The sequence below is a fragment of the Panthera leo genome, chromosome A3 (genome assembly GCF_018350215.1).
Source record: "Panthera leo isolate Ple1 chromosome A3, P.leo_Ple1_pat1.1, whole genome shotgun sequence".
In the NCBI taxonomy this organism is placed as follows: Eukaryota; Metazoa; Chordata; class Mammalia; order Carnivora; family Felidae; genus Panthera; species Panthera leo.
This window is the reverse complement of record NC_056681.1, coordinates 52,443,352-52,471,156: the sequence shown is the minus strand read 5'-3', so window position 1 is coordinate 52,471,156 and position 27,805 is coordinate 52,443,352. Positions and strand designations below refer to the sequence as shown.

The following is a 27,805-nucleotide window of genomic DNA, read 5'->3' as shown; positions in this document are numbered from 1 at the left end:
ATGGCTTATTTCACTTAGCATCACACTCTCCAGTTCCATCCACGTTGCTACAAAAGGCCATATTTCATTTTTTCTCATTGCCACGTAGTATTCCATTGTGTATATAAACCACAATTTCTTTATCCATTCATCAGTTGATGGACATTTAGGCTCTTTCCATAATTTGGCTATTGTTGAGAGTGCTGCTATAAACATTGGGGTACAAGTGCCCCTATGCATCAGTACTCCTGTATCCCTTGGATAAATTCCTAGCAGTGCTATTGCTGGGTCATAGGGTAGGTCTATTTTTAATTTTCTGAGGAACCTCCACACTGCTTTCCAGAGTGGCTGCACCAATTTGCATTCCCACCAACAGTGCAAGAGGGTTCCCGTTTCTCCACATCCTCTCCAGCATCTATAGTCTCCGGATTTCTTCATTTTGGCCACTCTGACTGGCGTGAGGTGGTATCTGAGTGTGGTTTTGATTTTTATTTCCCTGATAAGGAGCGACGTTGAACATCTTTTCATGTGCCTGTTGGCCATCCGGATGTCTTCTTTAGAGAAGTGTCTATTCATGTTTTCTGCCCATTTCTTCACTGGGTTATTTGTTTTTCGGGTGTGGAGTTTGATGAGCTCTTTATAGATTTTGGATACTAGCCCTTTGTCCGATATGTCATTTGCAAATATCTTTTCCCATTCCGTTGGTTGCCTTTTAGTTTTGTTCATTGTTTCCTTTGCTGTGCAGAAGCTTTTTATCTTCATAAGGTCCCAGTAATTCACTTTTGCTTTTAATTCCCTTGCCTTTGGGGATGTGCCGTGTAAGAGATTGCTACGGCTGAGGTCAGAGAGGTCTTTTCCTGCTTTCTCCTCTAAGGTTTTGATGGTTTCCTGTCTCACATTCAGGTCCTTTATCCATTTTGAGTTTATTTTTGTGAATGGTGTGAGAAAGTGCCCTAGTTTCAACCTTCTGCATGTTGCTGTCCAGTTCTCCCAGCACCATTTGTTAAAGAGACTGTCTTTTTTCCATTGGATGTTCTTTCCTGCTTTGTCAAAGATGAGTTGGCCATACGTTTGTGGGTCTAGTTCTGGGGTTTCTATTCTATTCCATTGGTCTATGTGTCTGTTTTTATGCCAATACCATGCTGTCTTGAGGATGACAGCTTTGTAGTAGAGGCTAAAGTCTGGGATTGTGATGCCTCCTGCTTTGGTCTTCTTCTTCAAAATTACTTTGGCTATTCGGGGCCTTTTGTGGTTCCATATGAATTTTAGGATTGCTTGTTCTAGTTTCGAGAAGAATGCTGGTGCAATTTTGATTGGGATTGCATTGAATGTGTAGATAGCTTTGGGTAGTATTGACATTTTGACAATATTTATTCTTCCAATCCATGAGCAGGGAATGTCTTTCCATTTCTTTATATCTTCTTCAATTACCTGCATAAGCTTTCTATAGTTTTCAGCATACAGATCTTTTACATCTTTGGTTAGATTTATTCCTAGGTATTTTATGCTTCTTGGTGCAATTGTGAATGGGATCAGTTTCTTCATTTGTCTTTCTGTTGCTTCATTGTTAGTGTATAAGAATGCAACTGATTTCTGTACATTGATTTTGTATCCTGCAACTTTGCTGAATTCATGTATCAGTTCTAGCAGACTTTTGGTGGAGTCTATCGGATTTTCCATGTATAATATCATGTCATCTGCAAAAAGCGAAAGCTTGACTTCATCTTTGCCAATTTTGATGCCTTTGATTTCCTTTTGTTGTCTGATTGCTGATGCTAGAACTTCCAGCACTATGTTAAACAACAGCGGTGAGAGTGGGCATCCTTGTCGTGTTCCTGATCTCAGGGAAAAAGCTCTCAGTTTTTCCCCGTTGAGGATGATGTTAGCTGTGGGCTTTTCATAAATGGCTTTTATGATCTTTAAGTATGTTCCTTCTATCCCGACTTTCTCAAGGGTTTTTATTAAGAAAGGGTGCTGGATTTTGTCAAAGGCCTTTTCTGCATCGATTGACAGGATCATATGGTTCTTCTCTTTTTTTTTGTTGTTAATGTGATGTATCACGTTGATCGATTTGCGAATGTTGAACCAGCCCTGCATCCCAGGAATGAATCCCACTTGATCATGGTGAATAATTCTTCTTATATGCTGTTGAATTCGATTTGCTAGTATCTTATTGAGAATTTTTGCATCCATATTCATCAGGGATATTGGCCTGTAGTTCTCTTTTTTTACTGGGTCTCTGTCTGGTTTAGGAATCAAAGTAATACTGGCTTCATAGGATGAGTCTGGAAGTTTTCCCTCCCTTTCTATTTCTTGGAATAGCTTGAGAAGGATAGGTATTATCTCTGCTTTAAACGTCTGGTAGAACTCCCCTGGGAAGCCATCTGGTCCTGGACTCTTATTTGTTGGGAGATTTTTGATAACCGATTCAATTTCTTCGCTGGTTGTGGGTCTGTTCAAGCTTTCTATTTCCTCCTGATTGAGTTTTGGAAGAGTGTGGGTGTTTAGGAATTTGTCCATTTCTTCCAGGTTGTCCAATTTGCTGGCATATAATTTTTCATAGTATTCCCTGATAATTGTTTGTATCTCTGAAGGATTGGTTGTAATCATTCCATTTTCATTCATGATTTTATCTATTTGGGTCATCTCCCTTTTCTTTTTGAGAAGCCTGGCTAGAGGTTTGTCAATTTTGTTTATTTTTTCAAAAAACCAACTCTTGGTTTCGTTGATCTGCTCTACATTTTTTTTAGATCTATATTGTTTATTTCTGCTCTGATCTTTATTATTTCTCTTCTTCTGCTGGGTTTAGGCTGCCTTTGCTGTTCTGCTTCTATTTCCTTTAGGTGTGCTGTTAGATTTTGTATTTTGGATTTTTCTTGTTTCTTGAGAGAGGCCTGGATTGCAATGTATTTTCCTCTCAGGACTGCCTTCGCTGCGTCCCAAAGCGTTTGGATTCTTGTATTTTCATTTTCATTTGTTTTCATATATTTTTTAATTTCTTCTCTAATTGCCTGGTCGACCCACTCATTCGTTAGTAGGGTGTTCTTTAACCTCCATGCTTTTGGAGGTTTTCCAGACTTTTTCCTGTGGTTGATTTCAAGCTTCATAGCATTGTAGTCTGAAAGTATGCATGGTATAATTTCAATTCTTGTAAACTTATGAAGGGCTGTTTTGTGACCCAGTATATGATCTATCTTGGAGAATGTTCCATGTGCACTCGAGAGAAAGTATATTCTGTTGCTTTGGGATGCAGAGTTCTAAATATATCTGTCAAGTCCATCTGATCCAATGTATCATTCAGGGCCCTTGTTTCTTTATTGACTGTGTGTCTAGATGATCTATCCATTTCTGTAAGTGGGGTGTTAAAGTCCCCTGCAATGACCACATTCTTATCAATAAGGTTGCTTATGTTTATGAGTAATTGTTTTATATATCTGGGGGCTCCGGTATTCGGCGCATAGACATTTATAATTGTTAGCTCTTCCTGATGGATAGACCCTGTGATTATTATATAATGCCCTTCTTCATCTCTTGTGACAGCCTTTAATTTAAAGTCTAGTTTGTCTGATATAAGTATGGCTACTCCAGCTTTCTTTTCGCTTCCAGTAGCATGATAAATAGTTCTCCATCCCCTCACTCTCAATCTAAAGGTGTCCTCAGATCTAAAATGAGTCTCTTGTAGACAGCAAATAGATGGGTCTTGTTTTTTTATCCATTCTGATACCCTATGTCTTTTGGTTGGCGCATTTAATCCATTTACATTCAGTGTTATTATAGAAAGATACGGGTTTAGAGTCATTGTGATATCTGTATGTTTTATGCTTGTAGTGATGTCTCTGGTGCTTTGTCTCACAGGATCCCCCTTAGGATCTCTTGTAGGGCTGGCTTAGTGGTGACAAATTCCTTCAGTTTTTGTTTGTTTGGGAATACCTTTATCTCTCCTTCTATTCTAAATGACAGACTTGCTGGATAAAGGATTCTCGGCTGCATATTTTTTCTGTTTAGCACACTGAAGATATCGTGCCAAGCCTTTCTGGCCTGCCAAGTTTCAAAAGAGAGATCAGTCACGAGTCTTATAGGTCTCCCTTTATATGTGAGGGCACGTTTATCCCTTGCTGCTTTCAGAATTTTCTCTTTACCCTTGTATTTTGCCAGTTTCACTACGATATGTCGTGCAGAAGATCGATTCAAGTTACGTCTGAAGGGAGTTCTCTGTGCCTCTTGGATTTCAATGCCTTTTTCCTTCCCCAGTTCAGGGAAGTTCTCAGCTATAATTTCTTCAAGTACCCCTTCAGCACCTTTCCCTCTCTCTTCCTCCTCTGGGATACCAATTATGCGTATATTATTTCTTTTTAGTGTATCACTTAGTTCTCTAATTTTCCCCTCATACTCCTGGATTTTTTTATCTCTCTTTCTCTCAGCTTCCTCTTTTTCCATAACTTTATCTTCTAGTTCACCTATTCTCTCCTCTGCCTCTTCAATCCGAGCTGTCATCGTTTCCATTTTGTTTTGCATTTCGTTTAAAGTGCTTTTCAGTTCCTCGTGACTGTTCCTTAGTCCCTTGATCTCTGTGGCAAGAGATTCTCTGCTGTCCTCTATACAGTTTTCAAGCCCAGTGATTAATTTTATGACTATTATTCTAAATTCACTTTCTGTTATATTATTTAAATCCTTTTGATCAGTTCATTAGCTGTTGTTATTTCCTGGAGATTCTTCTGAGGGGAATTCTTCCGTTTGGTCATTTTGGATAGTCCCTGGAGTGGTGAGGACCTGCAGGGCACTTCCCCTGTGCTGTGGTGTATAACTGGAGTTGGTGGGCGGGGCCGCAGTCCGACCTGATGTCTGCCCCCAGCCCACTGCTGGGGCCACAGTCAGACTGGTGTGTGCCTTCTCTTCCCCTCTCCTAGGTGTGGGATTCACTGTGGGGTGGCGTGGCCCATCTGGGCTACTTGCACACTGCCAGGCTTGTGGTGCTAGGGATCTGGCGTATTAGCTGGGGTGGGTAGGCAAGGTGCACGGGGGCAGGAGGGGCAGGCTTAGCTCGCTTCTCCTTAGGTGATCCACTTCAGGAGGGGCCCTGTGGCAGCGGGAGGGAGTCAGATCCGCTGCCGGAGGTTTGGCTCTGCAGAAGCACAGAGTTGGGTGTTTGCGCGAGCAAGTTCCCTGGCAGGAACTGGTTGTCTTTGGGATTTTGGCTGGGGGATGGGCGGGGGAGATGGCGCTGGCGAGCGCCTTTGTTCCCCGCCAAGCTGAGCTCTGCCGTCTGGGGGCTCAGCAGCTCTCCCTCCCTTTGTCATCCAGCCTTCCCGCTTTCTGAGCAGAGCTGTTAACTTATGACCTCCCAGACGCTAAGTTGCGCTTGATGTCGGAACACAGTCCATCAGGCCCCTCCACTTTTGCCAGCCAGACTCAGGCTCTGCTTGGCCAGTGAGCCGCCCCTCCGCCCCAGCTCCCTCCCGCCAGTCCGTGGAGCGCGCACCGCCTCGCCACCCTTACTACCCTCTTCCGTGGGCCTCTCGTCTGCGCTTGGCTCCGGAGGCTCCGTTCTGCTAATCCTCTGGCGGTTTTCTGGGTTATTTAGGCAGGTGTGGGTGGAATCTAAGTGATCAGCAGGATTTGCGGTGAGCCCAGCCGTCCTCCTACGCCGCCATCTTCCTCCAATCTTTCAAGAATTTATTTTCTAAAGTGATTTTAGGTTCACAGAAAAATTGAGAGGATTGTATAGAGATTCTTTGTATATCCCCTCCCAGTGTATGCCTAGCTTCCGCATCATGGATATTTCCCACCAAAGACTGAATTCCAGTTCAAGATTACAATGTAGGAAGATCCTGAACTCAACCTCCTCTCACAAACTCACTGAGTCTATAGCCACATATGGAACAATTTCCTGAATAAAAAACCTAAAGGCTGACTGAGCAACAGCTATGGATTGGGCAAATGGGAAGACCACATTGAAGTAGGTAGAGAGACTGGGAGAAAATCTCACCAAAAATCCTACCTTTGGTGCTGCAACTCACAGCTGGGAGGAAAATCAAAACCCACAGTTTCTCCCTGAAGAGCCCACATCGAGCACCCCAACTTTTAAGGTATACACCTGAGAAATGGGTCTCTAAAACATCTAACTTTGAAAACCAAGGAAGCTCATGTCCCAAGACCCCTAAGACTATATATAGCAAACCGAGAAACAGCTCTTAAGGGGCTCATGTGCTCAGACTCCCCGCCCCAGGGCTCAACACAGAGGCAGCTGACCACTCCCAGACTTAAAGTGAAGGAGGCTCACCTGTTTAATGACACCAAATAGCAAGTGATGGTGAGGATTGTGCACTGTTGATGGGAAGGTAAATTGGTGCAGCCATTATGAAAACAGTATGGAAATTTCTCACAAAATTAAAAATCCATCTACTATATGATCCAACAATTCTACTTTTGTGTATTTAATGAAGAACATGAAAACACTAATTAAAAAAAAATACATGCACCCCCAATGTCACTGCAGCATTATTTACAATAGCCAAGATATGGAAACAACCTAAGTGTTCTTCAATGAATAAATTGACAAGGGATTTGTGGTGTACATATACAATGGAATATTATTCAGCCATTAAAAAAGGGGGGGTGCCTGGGCAACTCAGTAGGTTTAATGTCTGACTTTGGCTCAGGTCAAGATCTAATGGTTCATGAGTTCGAGTCCCACATCGGGCTCACTGCTGTCAGTGTGGAGCCTGCTTCAGATCCTATGTCCCCCCTCTCTGCCCTTCCCCCCTCACACACATGTGCCCACACATATGTGTTGTCTCTCTCTCTCCCTCTGTGTCAAAAATAATAAACATTAAAAACAAAACATAAACAAAAAAAGAATAAGGGGCACCTGTCTGGCTCAGTTGGTAGAGCGTTTGAAGTTCACGAGGTTAGGAGTTCAAGCCCCACATTGGGTGTAGAGATTACTTAAAAAAATAATGAAATATTGCCATTTGCAACCATATGGATGGACCTCAAAGGCATTATTCTAACTGAAATAAATCTGACAGAGAAAGACAAATACTGTATGATCTCTCTTCTATGTGAAATCCAGAAAAAAATATACATGTATTATTTAAAGTAAGTTCATAGATACAGAAAACAGATTGGTGGTTGTCAGAAGTGAGGAGAGGTGAGGAGAAAGTGTTATGAGAAATGGGTGAACTGTTTTGGTTACATAAAATAAATTTTTAAAAAATATCCTCCCCCCAAAAAGAAATAAAATAAAACAGCTATTTTAAAAATACTCCATATCTTCAAAAAGGTAGAGGAAAGTGTGATCATGGTGGCAGAGATATGTAAGATATATAAAAGACCCAATTAAACTTCCAGAGATGAAAAAAAGAAACAACATCAAATATGGACAACACTATGAACAGGATAAGCAACAGACTGGACAGTGCTAAAGAAAAGATTAGTAAACTTGGAGGTGTAACAAAATAGAAATTATTCAAAATGAAACACAGAAGATTAGGGGAAAAATAGAATGAAGCATCATTAAACTATGGGACATTGTGGGGGTGCCTGAGTGGCTCAGTCGGTTAAGCATCTGACTTCGGCTCAGGTCATGATCTCACAGCTCATGAGTTCAAGCCCCGCATCAGGCTCTGTGCTGACAGCATAGAGCCTGGAGCCTTTTTCAGATTCTGTGTCTCCCTACCTCTCTGCCCTTCCCCCACTCACACTCTGTCACTCCTTCAAAAATAAATAAACATTTAAAAATAAAAATAAAAAAACTGTGAGACATTGTGCAGTCTAACAAATGTGTAGTGTGAGTCTCAAAATGGGAGGAGAAAGATGAGGAATGGAATAAACTTGAAGTAATAACCAAAATTTTCATAATTGGATGAAAAGTATAAACTCACAGATCCAAGAAGCCCAAATAAATCTCAAGCAAAAGAAACATGAGGTAAAACACATGAATGCACAATAAAATGAAATTGTTGAGGGCCAGAAACAAAAAGAACATATTAAGAGCCATCCAAGAAACAAGATGCAGTACAGAGAAACAGAGATGAGCCAGAGTACATGGAACAACATCCTGAAAGTACTGAAAGACAAAAACATGCACCTACAATTCCAGACCCAGCAAAAAGCTTCCAAAAATGAAGTCAAAATAAAAACACTTGTTGACATAGAAAAGCTGAGAGAATTACCAGCAGACCAGTCGAAGAAATGGAGAAACAGAAAACGAAGTTCTTCTGGTAAATGATAACCGGTCAGAAATGTAGGTCTCCACAAAGAATGAGGAGCACTAGAAATGGTAAATATGTGGGTAAATATAAAAGGCATTTCTCATAATTTAAAAAATATTTAAAATAAAGATGTCTGTTGAAAGCAAAAGATAACAACAAGGTATTGTAGGGTCTATAATGTACGTGGAGGTAAATATGAATGGCAACCAAGCACAAAGGCTGAGTGGAAACAAAAAGAAGTATGTGCTATTACCATCTTTATACTATATATGAATTAGTATAATGTTACCTAGGGTAGAATGTGATGAATTAAAACATGTATACTGTGAACTCTAGAGCAATCATTTAAAAACAAAAACAACTATATATCACTAATAAGCAGATAAAGAAGATAAAATAAAATTATAAAAAGTATTCTAATTAATCCAAAAGAGGGTAGGACAAGAAAAACAGCAAAGAACAGATGAGACAAATAGAAAACACATAGAAAAGTGGTACATTTAAACTCAACCATATCAATAATCACAGCAAATGAAAATGATCTAAACACACAATTTAAAGGCATAAATAGTCAAAGGCAAGCATTAACCTAACACCAAAACCAGATGAAGACATTTCAATTAAAGAATAACAACTACAGTCTACACACCAATATTCCTTGCAAACATGGATTCAAATATTCTACCAAATCCAACCCAACAATTGACAAAAATGGTAATATGTCATGACCAAGTAGGATTTATCCCAAGGATGCAAAGTTGGTTTAACATTTGAAAATCAAACAATGTAGTTCACAATTTTTTATAGACTTAAAAAGAAAAATTTGTGTAATGGTCTCAGTAAATGCAGAATAATAATTTGACAAAATTCTATATCCATTTATGCTAAAACTCTCATCAAACTAGGAATAGAAGGGAACTTCATTTAACTAATAAAGGGCATTACAGAAAACCTATAGCTAATGTCATACTTGAAGACGAAAGATGGAATGCTTTACTCCCAAAATTGGAACAAGACCAGGGGGTTTGTTTTTACCACTTCTGTTCAACATTTTACTAGAAGTCATAGCTAATGCAATAAGGCAATGGGAAGAAAACAAGTAATATTGTTTTTCTGAAGGAACCAATAAGTAACCCTGTAGAACTAATTAAGTGAATTTAGCAGGATTGCAGAATACAGATCAATACACAAAAATCAATTGTATTTCCATTTACCAGGAACAATCAGAAATTGAATTTTTTAAAATACCACTCATGAATAACACTAAAAAAATTTTTTTGAAAAATCCCCCACCAGAGTGTCACATTTGTTACTATTGATGAACCTGCATCAGTACGTCATAATCATCCCAAATTCATAGTTTACATTAGGTTTCTCTCTTGGTGCTGTCTTATCTATGGGTTTGGACAAATGTATAATGACATGTGTCCATCATTATAGTATTATACAGAGTATCTAAAGACAGTCTCTGCTGCACTTATTCTTCCCTCCCTCCCCCCAACCCCTGGCAACCACTGATCTTTTTGCTGTCTCCATGGTTTTACCTTTTCCAGAATGGCAGGTGGTTGTAATCATACAGTATAAAGTCTTTTCAGATTGACTTCTTTCACTTAGTAGTATGCACTTAAGTTTCTGCCATGTCTTTTCATGGCTTAATAGCTCACATCTTTTTAGTTATGAACAATATTCCACTGCAACTCATTTAATCATTAAGACAAAAGAAAGTTCTCCAAAATTGTTTCATTTGCTTCAGTATGCTTTAGGGTACACTTCCACCTGTCTCTTCTCCTCCACCCCCAATATTCATCTCCTCTGACTTTAGGGACATTAATTCCTGGAAAAGTACTGTAATTGCTGCTTTAGAAGTGGAGAGCAGTGTCCTAAAAAGGTGGTTGTCACACTTGTTCTAGGCATCCCAGAGCCCTTTCTTCAAAACAAAATGTATCTGGAAACCCAAAATAGAAGATAGGTAAATGCAAACCTGCCCCATCCAAATGGAAGAACAAGACCCAGAGCCCATCTGCTGGAGAACCACAAGCTCCCAGGCCTCCCCTGCAGTCACAAAGGCATCCCAAGTGATCCAGAAGCATCTATTGCTGCCTGAAAATAGCTAGGAGAGGGATGGAGGAGGGACAGACCAGTTGGAATGACAGACCTGGATGTGGTGTGCCATGCCTGCATGAAGACCCCCAAGGTAGAGAACAGGTGAAGGGAAATGCCACAGTCAAGCTCTGTCAAGAGCGCAATTGCATATTCTGCTTGATCACTTTAAATTTTAGGATTGAGGGAAGAGATCTCAGGAAGCAAAAACCTTGTGAATGGAGTGGTCATGATTTTATCTGACTTTCAGCTAAAGAAAATGTTAAATTAGATATGCAGTTAAGTCAGAGGCAACTTGGAGTTATAGCCTGATCCCCTCATGCTACAGATGAGAAAGCAAAACTAAGAATTAAGATTAAAACAGTAGATCACAGAATATCAAGGGCATATGTGTAAATGTTTTCCACTTACAAAGGCTTCTTCAACCTAGTTAATAAGATTCCACTAAATATTTTAAATTACATTTATTCTTTTTAAGTTCTTTTGTTGTCTGACAATAACAAAATAGGAAGAAATCCTAATTACTTCATTAAATCTCACAAATCTAGCAAAATTAAGCTTTGAATTGACTCTTAAATTCTCTTAAACATTTCTCGTAAACAAAGTAAAATTGCCTAAACTTTCAGCCTAAAATCCCAAGTCTAAACATTAAAATAATAACATATTAACTTCTTTTTTTAATTTTTTTAACATTTTATTTATTTGTGAGAGAGAGAGAGAGAGAGAGAGTGCAAGCAGAGAGACAGGAAGATGCAGAATCCAAAGCAGGCTCAAGGCTCTGAGCTGTCAGCACAGAGCCCAACACGGGGCTCGAACTCACAAACTGTGAGATCATGACCCGAGCCGAAGTTGGGCACTTAACCGACTAGGCCACCCAGACACCCCAATAACATTTTAACTTCTAATTGCAAGGCTTATCTCTTGGATATTCCAGTATGTCAAAGTTTCTTCTACATAATAAGTACTTACTAAGCGTGCCAAGATTATTCTTAAACTTAAAACTAGTAATGCTGTGGTTTGATTTAGTGTGCTACATTTCTATAATAGATGTAGGATTTCAAGAAACTGAAATAAGTTATCTGCAAAGGGAACAGCTGTGGCATCCCAAGCCAGTGGGGGTTACTCCCCCAAGCAAACTGAGGTTACCTTCTCAGCTGGCAAATGTTGCTCTTCAGCCAGAGATTTGGGGCAGGGAGTGATACCTGGAGCTGTAGACCCGCAGGGAGACTTTCGTGTAATGCAGACCTGACACACTGAGATCCCTTTCTGCCCCACCCGCTCTATGACTCTGGTCAGATCTAGAGCTGTCTAGGTCAGACGTGATTTCACCGACCCAATTAGCCCAAGTGCTGATTCTGTTCTTGCCCTCTCTTGTTGCTCAAACTTGACAAGGGCCTGTGAACCCAGTGGCCTTCTGCCCTGGTCCCCTCTTGTCACTCAGGCCTCAGACAAGCCATCTCTGATGAGCTCCTTGAAACCCATGCAGTCTAGCTGATTTCCCAGTGTGCTTTCCTCTGAAATATGTTCCTGTCTTCACCATCCTGATGCTCTAAAACAAAGCTATTGAAAATGCTTTCTGGCTCCACCATGACTTCTCTTACTTAAGTTAACATTAAGCATAGTAATGAATGCCCACCATGTCTCTCCTTTCTTTCTTTCTTTTTTTTTACGTTTATTTTACTTTTGAGAGAGAGAGTACATGTGGGTAGGGGCAGAGAGAGAGGGAGACACAGAATCTGAAGCAGGCTCCAGGCTCTGAGCTGTCAGCACAGAGCCCGATGGGGGCTCAAACTCACAGACCGAGAGGTTATGAACTGAGCCAAAGTCAGACCCTTAACTGACTGAGGCACCCAAGTGCCCTTCTCCTAACTTTCTCAGAGAATATTTTCTTGACAGGAATGACTGTTCTAAGCTGACACAAGCACACTTTTCTTTTATGCATCTGTCTCATAAGTCTATGTAGAAAGATGTCCCTGGAGGAAATGAAAGATCTTCAGCTGGGGGAAAAATACATACAACCAGAAACCAAGGAAGTGAATGGAATCCTTGTGACCAAGACGATGAGTGAAAATTGGGACAACATCTGGAATTTCCAAGCAAGACCTGATGATCTCCTCATTGCATCCTATGCCAAGGCAGGTAGGTTTGCAAAACTGGAAGTGGGGAGGCCAGCTATAGAGGAGCAGGGGCCTCCCGATTTTCAAAAATGCAGATTTTCTCCAGGCCTGGCCCCAGGAAAAATGAAACCAGACTTGTTTCTGGGCTCCAATCCCCTAGGATCCAAGGTTCTCCTGTTTTCTTAGGTCTCTGATGGAGAAAGAGATTGCCAGAATCCCAAATCTTCAAAGGACTGAATGAATTATTTAAAAGCAGAGTCTGAGAAATTGCACAGAAGTTATGACAGTCATCTTGCCAACCCAGCCACTCCTGGTTCCCATCCACGAGGAAATCCTGGAGTGACTGCACCCGTTGCCCATAAAAAACATCTCTTAGTGGGGGACACTGATGTGGAAATGAGGGCTTTCACCCCAATATGAAATGTTCTGATAGTACTGGGTCCAAACCCCAAGCACATTGGGAAGAATCTGGAGGAGGGGAGATGATACTTACCAGGACCTCATAAAATGAAGAGGGGGTTGTGACAAAAGTGAAGGTCTGAAAAGGCAAGGGTTCCCAGGCTTGTACAGGGGTGGAAGAATCCTAACTGGGGAAGCTCCAGGAATGACTGATGATCCCCCTGCATTACCTGTGCTTATAATGTCAAGTGACGGAGTGAGGCATGGAAGTTGAAGCTGTAGCCAGTTTGGGAAAGTCTCAGTGACCATTTGACTCACCAAGAGGGACTCTAGGTATTCATAACCAGAAAGAACTCAGAAAATAGTCTGGTCACTACAGTTCTTCAAACCTTCATTAGACTGTTCCTGTCCTCTCTGGCTGGGAATTCCCTCCTTAACCTCACTCTGTTCTCATGATTAAGCATTACTTAAACTAGAGAAGGGTCTTCCTGTCATCAGGGTTCAGTTGTTTCAAGAATCTCCTTCTCTGTCTGATTTGCACAGGACATTTCTCCTGCCCAGAACTGAATTTGAATTTGCATTGCACCTCAGAGCAGAAATGTTTTTCAGCTCACCTTTGAAATTATGCAGTCAGTCCCAAAGCCCCTCATAAGACAGTCCCCAAGTCTCCAGCCTTATTCCCTCACCTTCCCTACCACCTCCTACCCACTGTGAGCCTGCTTATACTTCCCAGTGAGGAAATGTGACTCTATCTTGCTCCTGAGGCTCCCTGCCTGGGATGCCCTGGCTTCTTAATGTGAATGGACCTTCAGTCCTGCTTGACTCTACACTCCAAAGCCATCTCAGCTGAGACTTACTGACCTCTTCCACAGCAAGTTGGATCTTCTCCTCTGTAGACCAGTCCTCTAGCCCTTTGCACATCCTTTCTGGCTTTTACTATATACTGTTCATCTTCTAGTTATCTGTGTATATGTCATATGTATCAGTAAGGAGCAGGTTTTGCTAAAAGCCAGAAAGACACAAATACTTCTTTTTTTTTTTTTTTTTTTTAATTTTTTTTAACGTTTATTTATTTTTGAGACAGAGAGACAGAGCATGAACAGGGGAGGGGCAGAGAGAGAGGGAGACACACAGAATCCGAAACAGGCTCCAGGCTCTGAGCTGTCAGCACAGAGCCCGACGCGGGGCTCGAACTCACGGACCGCGAGATCGTGACCTGAGCCGAAGTCGGCCGCTTAACCGACTGAGCCACCCAGGTGCCCCGACACAAATACTTCTTATGTAAAGAGGAAAATGGGTATCTGATGGACAATGAGCACAGTCTGCCTCTTTGCCTATCTATATGTCTATGTCCACTCCTCTTCTGTGTCTATTTGGATTCAATTTGGCCAGAAGTGTCAAAAACCCAAAATAACACAAAAGAAAAAGCAGTCTGGAGAATTAGTAGTCAGTTATGAAATGGTGGCTGCCTTGATCATCAAAGACCTGGGCTTTTTCTAACTTTCTGCTGCACCATCTCCAGGTGTAGCTTTTGGTTTTATTGTCCAATCTGACTCCTGGAGCTCTAGCTATCACATGCGCATTCCAAAAAGCAGCAAGAAGGTAAGAAGGGAGGAGTAAGGCCATGTCCCTTCCCTTTAAAGACAACTTCCCAAAATGACATGGCCACATCATGCAAGAAAAATATTACCTTTGAGGCAAGTAGCTATATGCCCAGCTAAAAATTAAGGATCTATTAACTTGAGAAAGAAAGGAAGAATGGATATAAGCTAGGCAAAAAGCAGTCATTGTCCTATCTTATCACCTCCAAAAAGATTGTAAATGTCATAGGACAGGGAGGGTGGCTAATTCATCTCTGTATGTCCCTACATTCACTTAATTCAGTATTCATTCACTCAGACTACATTTACCAGGTGCAAAGCCCTATGCAAGGCACTGGGAATTAAAGAGAATAAGGTAAGTAAGCTGATTCTGTTTAACACTCAGCAAATGTAAATTTTACTGAATACATAAATAATCAAGGAAATGAATTGAACTGTGCAGTGAGTGGATGGAACTGACAATCAGTATTGCCTCTAGGTACAACCTGGACACAGGAGATTGTGGACATGATCCAAAATGATGGAGATGTGCAGAAGTGCCAACGGGCCAACACCTTTGACCGGCATCCTTTCATTGAGTGGACTCTACCCCCACCCTTCAACTCAGGTAAGTGCCCAAATAAGGCCTATGATGTTGTAGCTAAGACCCATGACTACTGTGTTAGGTGAGTTTGCATCCGAGAATAGAATTATTTCTACAATCAACCTTCTGGAAAATATTTCAAGGTTACTGGGGAAAAGGTTACAATCAAAGTACTCACTTCAATTGAGAAATAATACTCTTAAATTCTTCTTCTAAAATATATGATTGGGGAGGAGCCAAGATGGCAGAACAGCATGGAAGTTTTATTTTGCACCTCATGTCCATGAAATACAGCCAGATCAATACTAAACCATCCTGAACACCTAGAAAACTTATTTGAGAATTAACACAACAATCTGCACAACCTGAACCAGAGAACTCAGCAGGTATATGGTGTGGAGCGGTGAACTGGGGAGAGAGAAGCCATGGAGAGCAGGGAGCTGTTTTTGCTTGAGGAGAGAGGACAGAAATGGGGGGAGAGTACAGGAAAGGCACCCCCCCCCCAAGCAGCTGGAGAGAAAGTGGAAAAGTGGAAACAGCTGCAGGAACTGAACTAAAAAGGGAGAAAGGAGAAAGGAGAGGGTTTAAATTCCATTGAGACTCTATAAACAGGGGGAGTGCAGAGTCTGAAACTCTGCAGCTCAATACCTGGCAGTGCTTTGGTGGGAAGGGCAAATTCCCAGGAGCAGAGTGAGGTCTGGGGATCGTCAGGCCACATGAGGAAAGGTGGTTCTCCTGCTGGAAGGACATTTGGAAGAGGCTGTGTGGCCACCTGGTCCCAGCAGACCCTAGAGAACAACCACATTTGCTACTGCTGGAACAAGGTCATTAAGGGTGAAGCCTGGTGCCAGATGTGTGTTGTGACTTTCCATAATCCCTGAAATGCTGCTGCTACATGATCATGTGAACTTTTTCTGGGGAAGGCTGACACCCAGCCCCAGTCTCTGGGCACTGGCAGCAGCTCGGTCCCACAAACGTTCCTGGGTGCAGCCAGCATCCGGCCATTGCTTGGTGAGACCCTCCTCCAGAGGGTCAAAGCTGCAGTCCCTCAGAAGCAAGGGGTCAGGAAACACAGCCACATCTGAGATAGAACTCAGGAGAGAGGTGCCACATGGCAACCTGATGGCGTGGTCACAGACAGTGTAAAAGCAGGCAGTAGATGGAAGCCAGAGACAAAGGATGGGTGCACAATTGCTGATTGGGGAGAACAGAGTTCTGATACTAGAGACTAGGTAGCTGGGTGGCATCATTTTCACCCCTCCCGTGCATGTGTGTACACATCTACAAGTGCCACAACAATCCACCCCAGTAAGCTAAGCAGCACCACCTACTGGAGAATGGAACCATTACACTAAGCCTAGCCCAATTGGGTCAATCTCGCTCTTCAGGAACACCACAACTCTCTCTGCCTGCTTAGTTTATGGACTATAAAGTGCTTCATAGTTTGACATCTAGGAGAAAATGATGTAATTTCAGTCGTATTTCAGTCGTTCACTGGTCCATCTATTCAATTTTCTTTTTTTTCCTTTTTCCTTTCTTTTCTTTTTCTTGTAAACAGAAAGAGAAAAAAATTATTTTTATTTTCCAGTTTTATTAAAAATATTTTTCTTTAACTTTTTTCTACTATATTTTTTTTACTTTTTTGTAAAATTTTTCAAATTCTATTCCATCATTTCATTTTATTATATTTCATTCTACTCATTTTTTCAAATTTTCAAATGTTTTTCTTTTTTTTCCCCCTCTCTTTTCTCTAATCTATCAAGCTTCTTTCAACAACCAGACCAAAACACACCTAGGGCCTAACATCATTTATTTGATTTGTGTGTCTATGTGTGTGTGTGTGTGTGTGTGTGTGTTGTTTTTAATTTTTTAACTAAAAAAAATTTTTACCTTATTAATTCCTTTTCTTCCTTCAAAACGATGAAACGAGGGAATTCACCCCAAAAGAAAGAGCAGGAAGAAATGACAGCCAGGAACTTAATCAACACAGATACAAGCAAGATGTCTGAACCAGAATTTAGAATCACGATAATAAGAATACTAGCTGGGGTCAAAAATAGATTAGAATCCCTTTCTATGGAGATAAAAGAAGTAAAAGCTAGTCAAGATGAAATAAAATGCTATAACTGAGGTGCAATGTCGAATGGATGCCACGGTGGCAAGAATGGGTAAGGCAGAAGAGTGAATCAGTGATATAGAGGACAAACATGGAGAATAATGAAGCAGAAAAAAAGAGGGAGACTAGGCAAAAGGTCACGATTTAAGAATTAGAGAAATCAGTGACTCATTAAAAAGGAAAAACATCAGAATCATAGTCCCAGAAGATGAAGAGACAGAAAAAGGGGTAGAAGGTTATGTGAGCAAATCATAGCAAACAAAACTTTTCAAAAAAAAAGAAAAACTTTCCTAACCTGGGAAAGACACAGACATCAAAATCCAGGAAGCACAGAGGACTCCCATAAGATTCAAAAAGAATGAAATCCATTTGCAACTAAATGGATGGAACTAGAGGGTATAATGCTAAGAGAAATTAGTCAGTCAGAGAAAGATAAATATCATATGACTTCACTAATGTGAGGACTTTAAGATACAAAACAGATAAACATAAGGGAAGGGAAGCAAAAATAATATAAAAACGGGGAGGGGGACAAAACATAAGAGACTCTTAAATGTGGAGAACAAACAGAGGGTTACCAGATGGGAGGGGGATTGGGCTAAATGGGTAAAGGGCATTAAAGAATCTACTCCTGAGATCATTGATGCACTATATGCTAACTAACTTGGATGTAAATTTTTAAAAAGAAATTAAAAAAAAAGAAATTTTGTTAACAGAAAATCTAAAAATAAAATAAAATAAAATAAAATAAAATAAAATAAAATAAAATAAAATAAAATAAAATAAAACATGCAATTGGGTAACATCAGACAGCTTACTTCCTACTGGTGATTGGGAATTCAAGAGTGATCATTAATGTATAACACAGAGAAGGCAGGGTGAGGACTCCTAGCATCCAGTGATTAAGAACCATATTCCAGGGCACCTGGGTGGCTCAGTCGGTTGAGTGTCCGACTTCAGCTCAGGTCATGATCTCGTGGTCTGTGAGTTCGAGCCCCGCGTCGGGCTCTGTGCTGACAGCTCAGAGCCTGGAGCCTGTTTCAGATTCTGTGTCTCCCTCTCTCTCTGCCCCTCCCCCCACTCATGCCCTGTCTCTCTCTCTCTGTCAAAAATAAATAAACATTAAAAAAAAAAAAAAGAACCATATTCCTCTGTGATTGTGCTCCTTTGGCATAGAGGATTATCTTCAAATATATTTCATCTATAACCCGTCAACCACAGAATCCAACAAAATTATATATAGCATCATTATCATTAACAAACAATTACACTTCACACCAAAGATACTAAGAAACAGCACACATACACAGATATCAAATGTAGGATTTAAGAAACAAAACAGATGAACATAGGGGAAGGGAAAAAAAGAAAGGGAAACAAACCATATGAGACTCAACCATAGAGAACAAACTGAGGGTTGATGGAGGTGAGGTGGGTGGGAGATGGGCTAAATGGGTGATGGATATTAAAGAGGGCACTTGCTGTGTTGAGCACTGGGTGTTATATGTAAGTGATGAATCACTAAATTCCACTCCCGAAACCATTATTACTCTATATGTTAACTAACTAGAATGTAAGTAAAAGTTTGAAAAAAAACCACAAAATTAAACTTACAAATTAAAAAAAAAAAAAAAAAGGAAACAGCACACAGTCACAGACAGCACCCTTGAAGAGCTAGAAATCAGTTAAGAATAAAGGACATGTTTTTATAAAGTAAATAGTGGCAAATACTAGCTTTTGTAATAGATGACAACCCAATGATGAAAAGCCATAGACTTTGGAATCAAATAATCCAGCTTCAAATGTTTATCTGGGTGACATTGAGCAAATTATTAACTCTCAAGCCCAAATTATTTTTTTATTTTTAAAATAATACCTATTGAAAACCCATTATTGATTGGGTCAACTATTCTAGCACCATTAGTTGAAAAAAATATATCTTTTTTTCCCATTGAATAACCTTGGCCTCTTTTCCAAAATCAACTAACCATATATGTATAGGTATATTCTAGATTTTCTATTCTGTTCCTCTCCATTTTGTGTCTATCTCTATGCCAACACTACACCTTCTGCTTGCTGTAGCTTTATAAGCTTTGAAATTAGGTATTATAAATTCAGATTTCTTCTTTTTCAAAGTTGCTTTAGCTATTTTAGGATCTTTGTAAATTCTAGAATCAGGCTGTTAGTTTCTAGGAAAAAAATATCTTCCAATATTTGTTTGGGATTGTATTGAATCTATTGATCTGTTTGGGAAGAAGTATTACCCTAACAAAATCAGGATTTCTGATCTGGGAATGTGGTTCATCTCAATTATTTAGGCTTTGTTTAATTTCCCTTGCTGGTGTCTGGTACCTTCTATCACTTATGTCTGGCACATCTTCAATCAAGTTTAACCCTAAAAATGTTTATTTAATGCTATTATAAATGGCATTTTTCTATTTTAATCTTTATTTGTTGCTGGTATACTGAAATATAATTGCTATTTATATTGGACCTTGTATCCTGCATCCTAGCTTATTGACTCTAGTAACTTTTTTGTATATTCTATTGGGTTTTCTACATGAACCATCATGTGTTCTGTGAATAATGAATATTTTTCTTCTTCCTTTCCAGTCTGGATATCTGTTATTTTCTTGTCCTTGCTTTATTGCATTCCCTGGAACCTCCAGTGCAATGTCAAACAGAAATCATGAAAACAAACATCCTTGTCTTCTTCCTGATCTTAAGGGAAAAGCATCCAGGTCCTACCATCAAGTATGATGCTAGCTAAAGCTTTTTTGTAGATATTCTTTATCAGGGCAAAGAAGCTCCCTTCAATTCTTTATTTTCTCAGAGTCTTTAATCATAAATCACTGTTGAATTTTGTCAGTGTTCTTTGAGCTGGGGATTTAATCCATTCATTTTCAGCCATTCTCTGTTTATGACTATACATTTTTTCTCGATTGCTATTTTAAATATATTTGGTTTTGATATGTAGTGTTTTCTTTACATTTCATTTTACCACATTTTTCAGAATTCCTGTAATTTTACACCAGAGGCACTTAGTAGAAGTTTTTAATTTCCAGATGGAAGGGTGGTTTTTTTTTTGGGGGGGGGGGCTTTGTATTTAATTACTAGTTTTATTGCACTTGTGATCAAAGAGTGTTGTTTGTAGTATTCCACCTTTTTGAAAATTATTCATTTGTACTATATTATCAATTTTTATAAATATTCTGTGTGCACTTGAGAAAATACATTCTCTATTATCCACATCTAATATATTCTGTATGTTGCTTAAATCTTATATATGCTTTTTCTTTTTGTCCACTTGACTTGTCATGTACTAAGAATTAAACATCCTATTATTAGTGTATTTCTATTTTTCCTTACATCTACTGTGGTTTCTGTTTTATATAAGTGGTTATTCTGTTATTTGGTACATAAATATTCGTGATTTTTCTATTGTATTATTATAATGGAGACTTTAGCATTATAAAGTTCTTTTTTTTTTTTAAGTTTATTTATTTATGCTGAGACAGAGAGAGAGCACATACAAGTACATGCACAAGGAAGGTCAGAGAGAATTCCAAGGAGGCTCTGCACTGTTAACACAGAGCTTGATGCAGGGCTCAATCCCATGAACCATGAGATCATGACCTAAGCCAAAATTAAGAGTCAGACCCTTAACTGACCAAGCCACCCAGGCACCTCCAGAGTTCCTTTCTTCTCTTATATAATGCTTTTGGGGTTGAATACTACTTTATTTGATAATATCATAATCCTTGCTTTTTTGTAGTTTCCATTTGCATTTTGTATATCTATCTACCCTTTTATTTTTACTCTTTCTTGTGTTTTAGGTGTGTCTTCTATGCTTCATATGATTGGGTTTTCTCTTATGAGCCAATTTGAACCTATTTTTATTCACTTAAGTAATCTCTGTATCCAACATGGGGCTCAAACTCACAACCCCAAGATCAAGAGTCATGTGCTCTTCCAACTGAGCCAGCCAAGCACCCCTTGAATCATCTATTTATAATAGATGATTTAATCCCACTCACATTTATTGATGTGACTGATATGTTTGTTCACAATTATGTCATATATCATATGTCATATGTCAAACTAACATGAGTTTACTCCTTAGTGAGTCACAGATAAAAACCACACCAGGTAGAGCTGTCACACAAAGGAAACTTTATTTGCAGCAAATAAGGAGATCATGGGGAATAATTTCCAAAGCCATGACTCTCACAACAAGGGTAAATGGGTTCATTTTATTTAGGGTTAGGATAAATATTCAGAAAGGGGAGTTTTGTCATGTATGTTAAGGGGGAGGCATAACGTCATGCATGCGCCTTAAGGAACCATGCCTATACATACATTGCATGTTATGTTACTGAGGCCTGTGCTCCTCCTTGGGTGGAGATTTTAATATTATAATGAAGTAAAGGTAACTGTTGGTCACTCCACAGGTCACTCCATGGTCCATCTGCACAGATGTGAGTTGAGTGTTGAGCTCAAACTGGTCTGGGTGGTCTGGGCCAGTTGGAGCTCATCATCAGGGCAGTCATTATTGCTTGAGGGATAGTTTTGGTTTCCATCACAGGATGCCATGACCATTGGGTCTTTTGCCCGAGTTAAGAGATAAACTGAAAAGAAGAGCTTGACGGAAAATGTGAGACAAATGTTGGTGGTTACAAGCAGGTGAGTAAGATCAGGTCTTGGTGTCTAGCTAGTGACAATATTGTCATGTGCAATAAGAAATATTTAGTTTCTTTCCCTATTTGTTATATCCTTTTTGTTTTTCTTTTTTTTTTAAAAAAATGTGTGGGAGTTTTTATTTTTTTAAGTTTTTTATTTTAATTCCAATTATAGTAAACATACAGTGTTATATTAGTTCAGGTATACCATACAGTGATTCAACAATTCTATATGTTACTCTGTGCTCATCACAATAAGTGTATTTATAATCTCTTTCACCTATTTGACCCATCTCCTCATCTAGTTCCCCTCTGGTAACCATCCGTTTGTTCTCCATAGTTAAGAGTCTTTTCTTGATTTGTCTCTCTCTTTTTTTTTTTTAATTTTTCTTCTGTTCATCTGTTTTGTTTCCTAAATTCCACATATGAGTGAAATTATATGGTATTTGTCTTTCTCTGGCTGACTTATTTCACTTAGCATAATACACTCTAGCTCCATCCATGTCATTACCTCATTGCAAATGGCAAGAATTCATTATTTTCTATGGCTCAGTAATATTGCATCTTCTTTATCCATTCATCTATTGATGGACATTTGGCTTCTTCCATATTTTGGCTATTGTAAATACTGATGTAATAAATATAGGGGTCCATATATCCTTTCGAATTAATGTTTTTATATTCTTTGGGTAAATGCCCAGTACTGTGATTACTATATTGTAGAGTAGCTCTGTTTTTAATTTTTTGAGGAAGCTCTATAGTGTTTTCCACAGTGATTGCACCAGTTTGTATTCCCACCAACAGTGCAAAAGGGTTCCTTTTTCTCCACATCCTCACCAACACTTGTTATTTCTTGTGTTTTTGATTTTAGCTATTCTGACAGGTGTGAGGTGATATCTCATATTTTTTAAAAATATATACATATATTTTTTAAGTTTATTTTTGAGAGAGAGAGAGAAAGAGACAGGGAGAGCATGAAAAGGGGGCAGAGAGAGATTGGGAGACACAGAATACAAAGCAGGCTCCAGGCTCTGAGCTATGAAGGTTTCAAGCCCATGAACTGCAAGATCATGACCTGAGCCAAAGTCCAACACTCAATCGACTGAACCGCTCAGGCACCCATTATTGTAGTTTTGATTTGCATTTCCCTGATGATGAGTGATGTTGAACATCTTTTCATGTGTCTGTTGGCCATCTGTAAGTCTTCCTGGAGAAATGTCTATTCATGTCTTCTGCCCAGTTTAGTGGCAAAACTTCCCACTTTAGTGGCAAGTGCCCTTGGTTTTTGTGGCATTAAATTATATATGTTCATTATATATTTTAGATACTAACCCTTTATCAGATATATAATTTGCAAATATCTTCTCCCATTAAGTAAGGTGTCTTTTTAGTTTTGCTAATTGTTTCCTTTTCTGAGCAGAAGATTTTTATTTTGATGTGGTTCCAATAGTTTATTTTTGCTTTTATTTCCTTTGTTTCAGGAGTAATGTCTAGAAAAATGTTGCTATGGCCAATGTCAGAGAAATTACTGCCTGTGCTCTCTTCTAGGATGTTTATGGTTTCAGGTCTCACATTTAGGTCTTTCACCCATTTTTTAACTTTTATTTATTTTTGAGAAAGAGAACACAAACAGGGGAGGAACAGAGAGAGAGGAGGACAGAGGATCTGAAGGAGCTGACAGCAGCGAGCCTGATGTGGAGCTCAAACTCACAAACTGCAAGATCATAACCTAAGCTGAAGTCAAATGCTCAACTGACTGAGTCACCCAAGTGCCTTTTTCATCCAGTTTGAAGTGTATTTGTGTATGGTGTAAGAAAGTGATCCAGCTTCATTCTTCTGCATGTAGCTGTCCAAATTTCCCAACACTACTTGTTGAAGAATGAGTCTTTTTCCCATTGGATATTCTTTCCTGCTTGTTGAAGATTAACTGATCACATAATTTTGGGTTTGTTTCTGGGCTTTCTATCCTGGTCTATTGCTCTATGTGTCTATGTTTGTGTCAGTACCATAGTGTTTTGATTGCTACAACTTTGTAGTATAACTTGAAGTCCAGAATTGTGATACCTCCAGCTTTGTTTTTCTTCTTCAAGATTGTTCTATTTGGGGTCTTTTGTGGTTTTATACAAATTTTAGGATTATTTGTTGGAATAAGTGCTGTTGGTATTTTGATAGGGATTGCATTAAATGTGTAGATTACTTTGGGTAGTATGAACATTTTAACAATATTTGTTCTTCCAATCCATGAGCATGGAATGTCTTTCCATTTTTTGTGTGTCATCTTCAATTTATGTCATCAATGTTTTATAGTTTTCAGAGTACAGATCTTTCACTTCCTTGGATAACTGTATTCCTAGGTATATTATTATTTTTGATGCAATTATAAATGGGGTCACTTTCTCAATTCCTCTTTCTGGTGCTTAGTTATTATTGTATACAAATGCAATAGATTTCTGTACATTAATTTTGTATCCTGTGACTCTGATGAATTTATTTATCAGTTCTAATAGTTTCTTGGTGGAGTTTTTAGGGTTTTTTTATATATAGTATCATGTCATCTGCAAATAGTTAAAGGTTTACTTCTTCCTTACCAATTTGGATGGCTTTGTGTGGGAGTTTTTCATTTTTTTTTCTTAAGGAAATTCTTAAGTTTTTTCTAGCAATTGGTTGCTTATGTATTATTATCACCTTTTATAAGTACTTAATCCTCTTTTTTCTTACTTAAGCTTTTACTACCTGATCTGCCAGTTTCAAAGGAATTTTTTATTCCCCCTGTTACTTATACAACCACCAGTAATCCTACTCTAAATTTTAAGTTGCATTCTTTCTACTTTATTAGAGCCTATAAGGTTTACATATTGTTCTTCCACCTATCCCTTCATCCCTTTTAAGTTTTAGTTCTAGTATTAAATAATGTGAAATTCTCACTATCAATCCTTGTACTAATGTTTTCCTTTTGGTTAAATCAAACTTACCCTAGTGAATTGTTCAGGAAAATACATATATATTGTATTCTGTGTGTGTTCTTGAATGTTTTAAACTGTTTTCTATAGTGTTGATACTTGAAGCACAGCTTGCCTGGATATATCTTTCATTCACACTTTCTTTCCTTAAGTTTCTTGAAAATGTTCTACTGTTTACTTGCTTTGTATGCTGTTTTTGATAGTCTGATGCCAGTTTAATTCTCTTGACTTTATGAATCATTTCATCTTTTACCTGGAGTAAGAATTGTTTTCTTTATCTTAAAATATAATAATTTTAGTTTGGTATGTTTCAGAGTTGATCAATAATAATCAACTTTTTATGATATGCATGGTTAAGAAAGTGTTGCAGAGAAGTGTTATATTTTGGCTAGCGTGGTTAAGAATACATTGTTTGGGGGGCGCCTGGGTGGCTCAGTCGGTTAGGCATCTGACTTCAGCCCAGGTCATGATCTCGCAGTTTGTGAGTTCGAGCCCCGCGTCGGGCTCTGTGCTGACCGCTTGGAGCCTGGAGCCTGCTTCAGATTCTGTGTCTCCCTCTCTCTCTGCCCCTCCCCCACTCATGCTCACACTCTCTCTGTCAAAAATAAATAAACTTAAAAAAAATTTGTTTAAAAAAAAAAAAAGAATACATTGTTTGGCTTGCCACAAAGGTAAAATGATGTCTACCACCACCAGGCAGTCAACAGAGGTTTTGCAATTGTTTTGATGGAGGCAAGTTTCTCCAGAGAAGCAGATAGCTCTTTCAGAAAAGTAGAATCTATGAGGTCTTCAGGTTCCATCAAGTGGAGGCATTTTTACAAATGGAGGCCTCTGTGCTGACAGTTACCACAGTCATTTCCTTCCTGGGGCAGAGGTGATCTCAGGGTGGGAATCCCAAGGTCAAGTAAGGTTGAAGTACATTGTCTCTCATCTTTCCCTTGGGTTGTGGCATTGCTGTCTGTAAGGCAGTCACAACTCTAATGGCAGCAAGAGCTCTTGGGCTGGGGCAGTGTTATCTGAGGCATTGCTGTGCTTGGGGATGGTGAGGCCAGGAGAGGGTGGTTTCCCAGATGAAGATCCATGAAGGGTAGAAGTGGCTGCTGGTGTTAAATACCAAGTACATGTCCTAGAGGCCTGGCTCGGGGTGGGACTACAAGTGTGGACTCTAGTACTAGATGGGCAGACCTCATTGGGCTCCATTAGATCATCAGGGTGCAATTTGCAAAGGAGCATGCAATATCCATGACTGAACTTTGTGGGGACCACATCCATAATGCATATAGATTCTGGATACATTGATAGGCTCACAGTAGGGATATTTTGTGGATGGCAGATGTACAATCCAGAGATAACCTCATGAAAACTATGAGAGGGTGGTTAGAGCACAAACCTGCCAGCCAAGATGGGTCTGATTTGGTTATGACAGTAGGGCCATTTGGCCTGGGGTAAATATAATTTGAGGCATGGTGTAAGGATGGAATGACTCTTTTAAGCATCACTTCCATTGGCACCATTTAATATAGAAGAGATGAACTCTGGGTCAGAATTTGTGCCTGCTGAATTGACCCCTGCTACATAGAGCCTGCAACACTTGGTGCTCAGCCATCGTTCAGTACAGTTGTATACCTGGCTAATTTTGTTCCAGCTCATCTCCTGAGATAGAGTTAGGCTGGAGGGATCTACCAACAACCCTATTATCCAAGGTAGCCACAGTAAAAGAGAGCATTTGCATTTGAATAGCTTGTGGGGTGTCCTTCAGGGAAAGCAATCTGGATAGCAACAAAAGGAGGAGCATGTTTGCTTAGGAGCAAGAGGTCATTTACCTCTTCATCTAAGGTGGGGTAGAGACCTGGCCTGCATCCACTGAGACCCACCATTGGATTCTATGGTTCTTTTGGGGATTCATTTCTTAATGTGACTGGCATCCACTGGGCAGAATACCTTTTTCTTCTCTCTGAGATCCACAATCCCACTAGTTGACCCTGAAGCCATAATTTCAATCTCCCACAAAACTTTCTATGAATTTGCTTTAATTAACCTGCCTTAAAACCAGAATATTGAGCAAGGCCAGTGTTCTTAGCTTTGTGGCTAATACTGGACCATCATCCATGCCAAAGAAATTGGTATAATCATGATCTCTAAGCAATTTGGTAGGGTTTGTTCCATTGAGCTCTCTATTAGAAGAGGGTCATATTGTACAGTCCACCCCTGATGAGGTTGCCAGCATATGGATGACAGTGAGACAATGGAAAGATCACAATGGTGAGGGAAGCATTCATCCAGTGAACAGAAGTGAATGACATCCTCCTTGATGTCAGAGGAGTCAGGGTTCCCTGTCAGTACCAGAAAGGGGTTTTTGGAGAAGATGTATTTGGTGTGGGGGTAGGAAGAGCTGAGAGCCAGGAATCAAGCAGTATTAGAGCCACGGGGAAAATTTCTGTCCACTTGGGGCCTCCCTTCTGTTTAAAATCTGAGAAGCATGTCTCTGAAGGCCATTGTTCCTCTCCATACGTCCACCTGCTTGGGGTCAGTGAGCTAGGCAGAAATTCCACAAGATTCCATGTTCCAGAGCCCATTATTGAACTGCTTGGGAGGTGGAAGGCTATCTTGATCTGAATCTGTAATGTCTGGTGGGTGTAAGGGGACAAGCACATATCTGGTTAAGGAGGATATTGAGCAATAGGAAGCAGTGTTTCTGGAGAGAACAGCCTGTAGGCATCCTGAGAAGGTATTGATGATGGTGTTCACATACCCACTAGCTCCAGCAGAGGGCAGCAGCAGTCTGATACAACAAATTTGCCATCACAAGTTGTCACACTGACCTGATAATCTTCCAGAGTTTTGTTTGGGGACAAAGGAGCAATCAATTATCTACCACCAGTTTGGATAGAGCAAGGGTGAAAAGGATTCCACGCCTGTTTCCCCAATCAGTGAGTGTTGTTGCTCCCCTGTGGCCTGAAATAGGGGTCTGCTCTTCTGGTGGGCATGGCATCTCTGGAGGAATAGTTATATGGTGGTTATGTCTGGAATGTTATTGGAATGTTGGAACAAGGAGTCT

The 27,805-nt window shown here is 39.7% G+C and overlaps 1 protein-coding gene across 1 annotated transcript in view; it reads left to right on the top strand.

The window, feature by feature from the left end:
• LOC122214990 (sulfotransferase 1C1-like) overlaps positions 1-27,805 on the top strand; it is a 50,223-nt gene that overhangs the window by 8,676 nt on the left and 13,742 nt on the right. Inside the window, exons 2-3 of the mRNA XM_042930192.1 lie at positions 12,247-12,431; positions 14,888-15,016. Coding sequence (XP_042786126.1) covers positions 12,260-12,431; positions 14,888-15,016 — 301 coding nt within the window. The 5' untranslated portion in view covers positions 12,247-12,259. The remainder of the gene's footprint in view (positions 1-12,246; positions 12,432-14,887; positions 15,017-27,805) is intronic.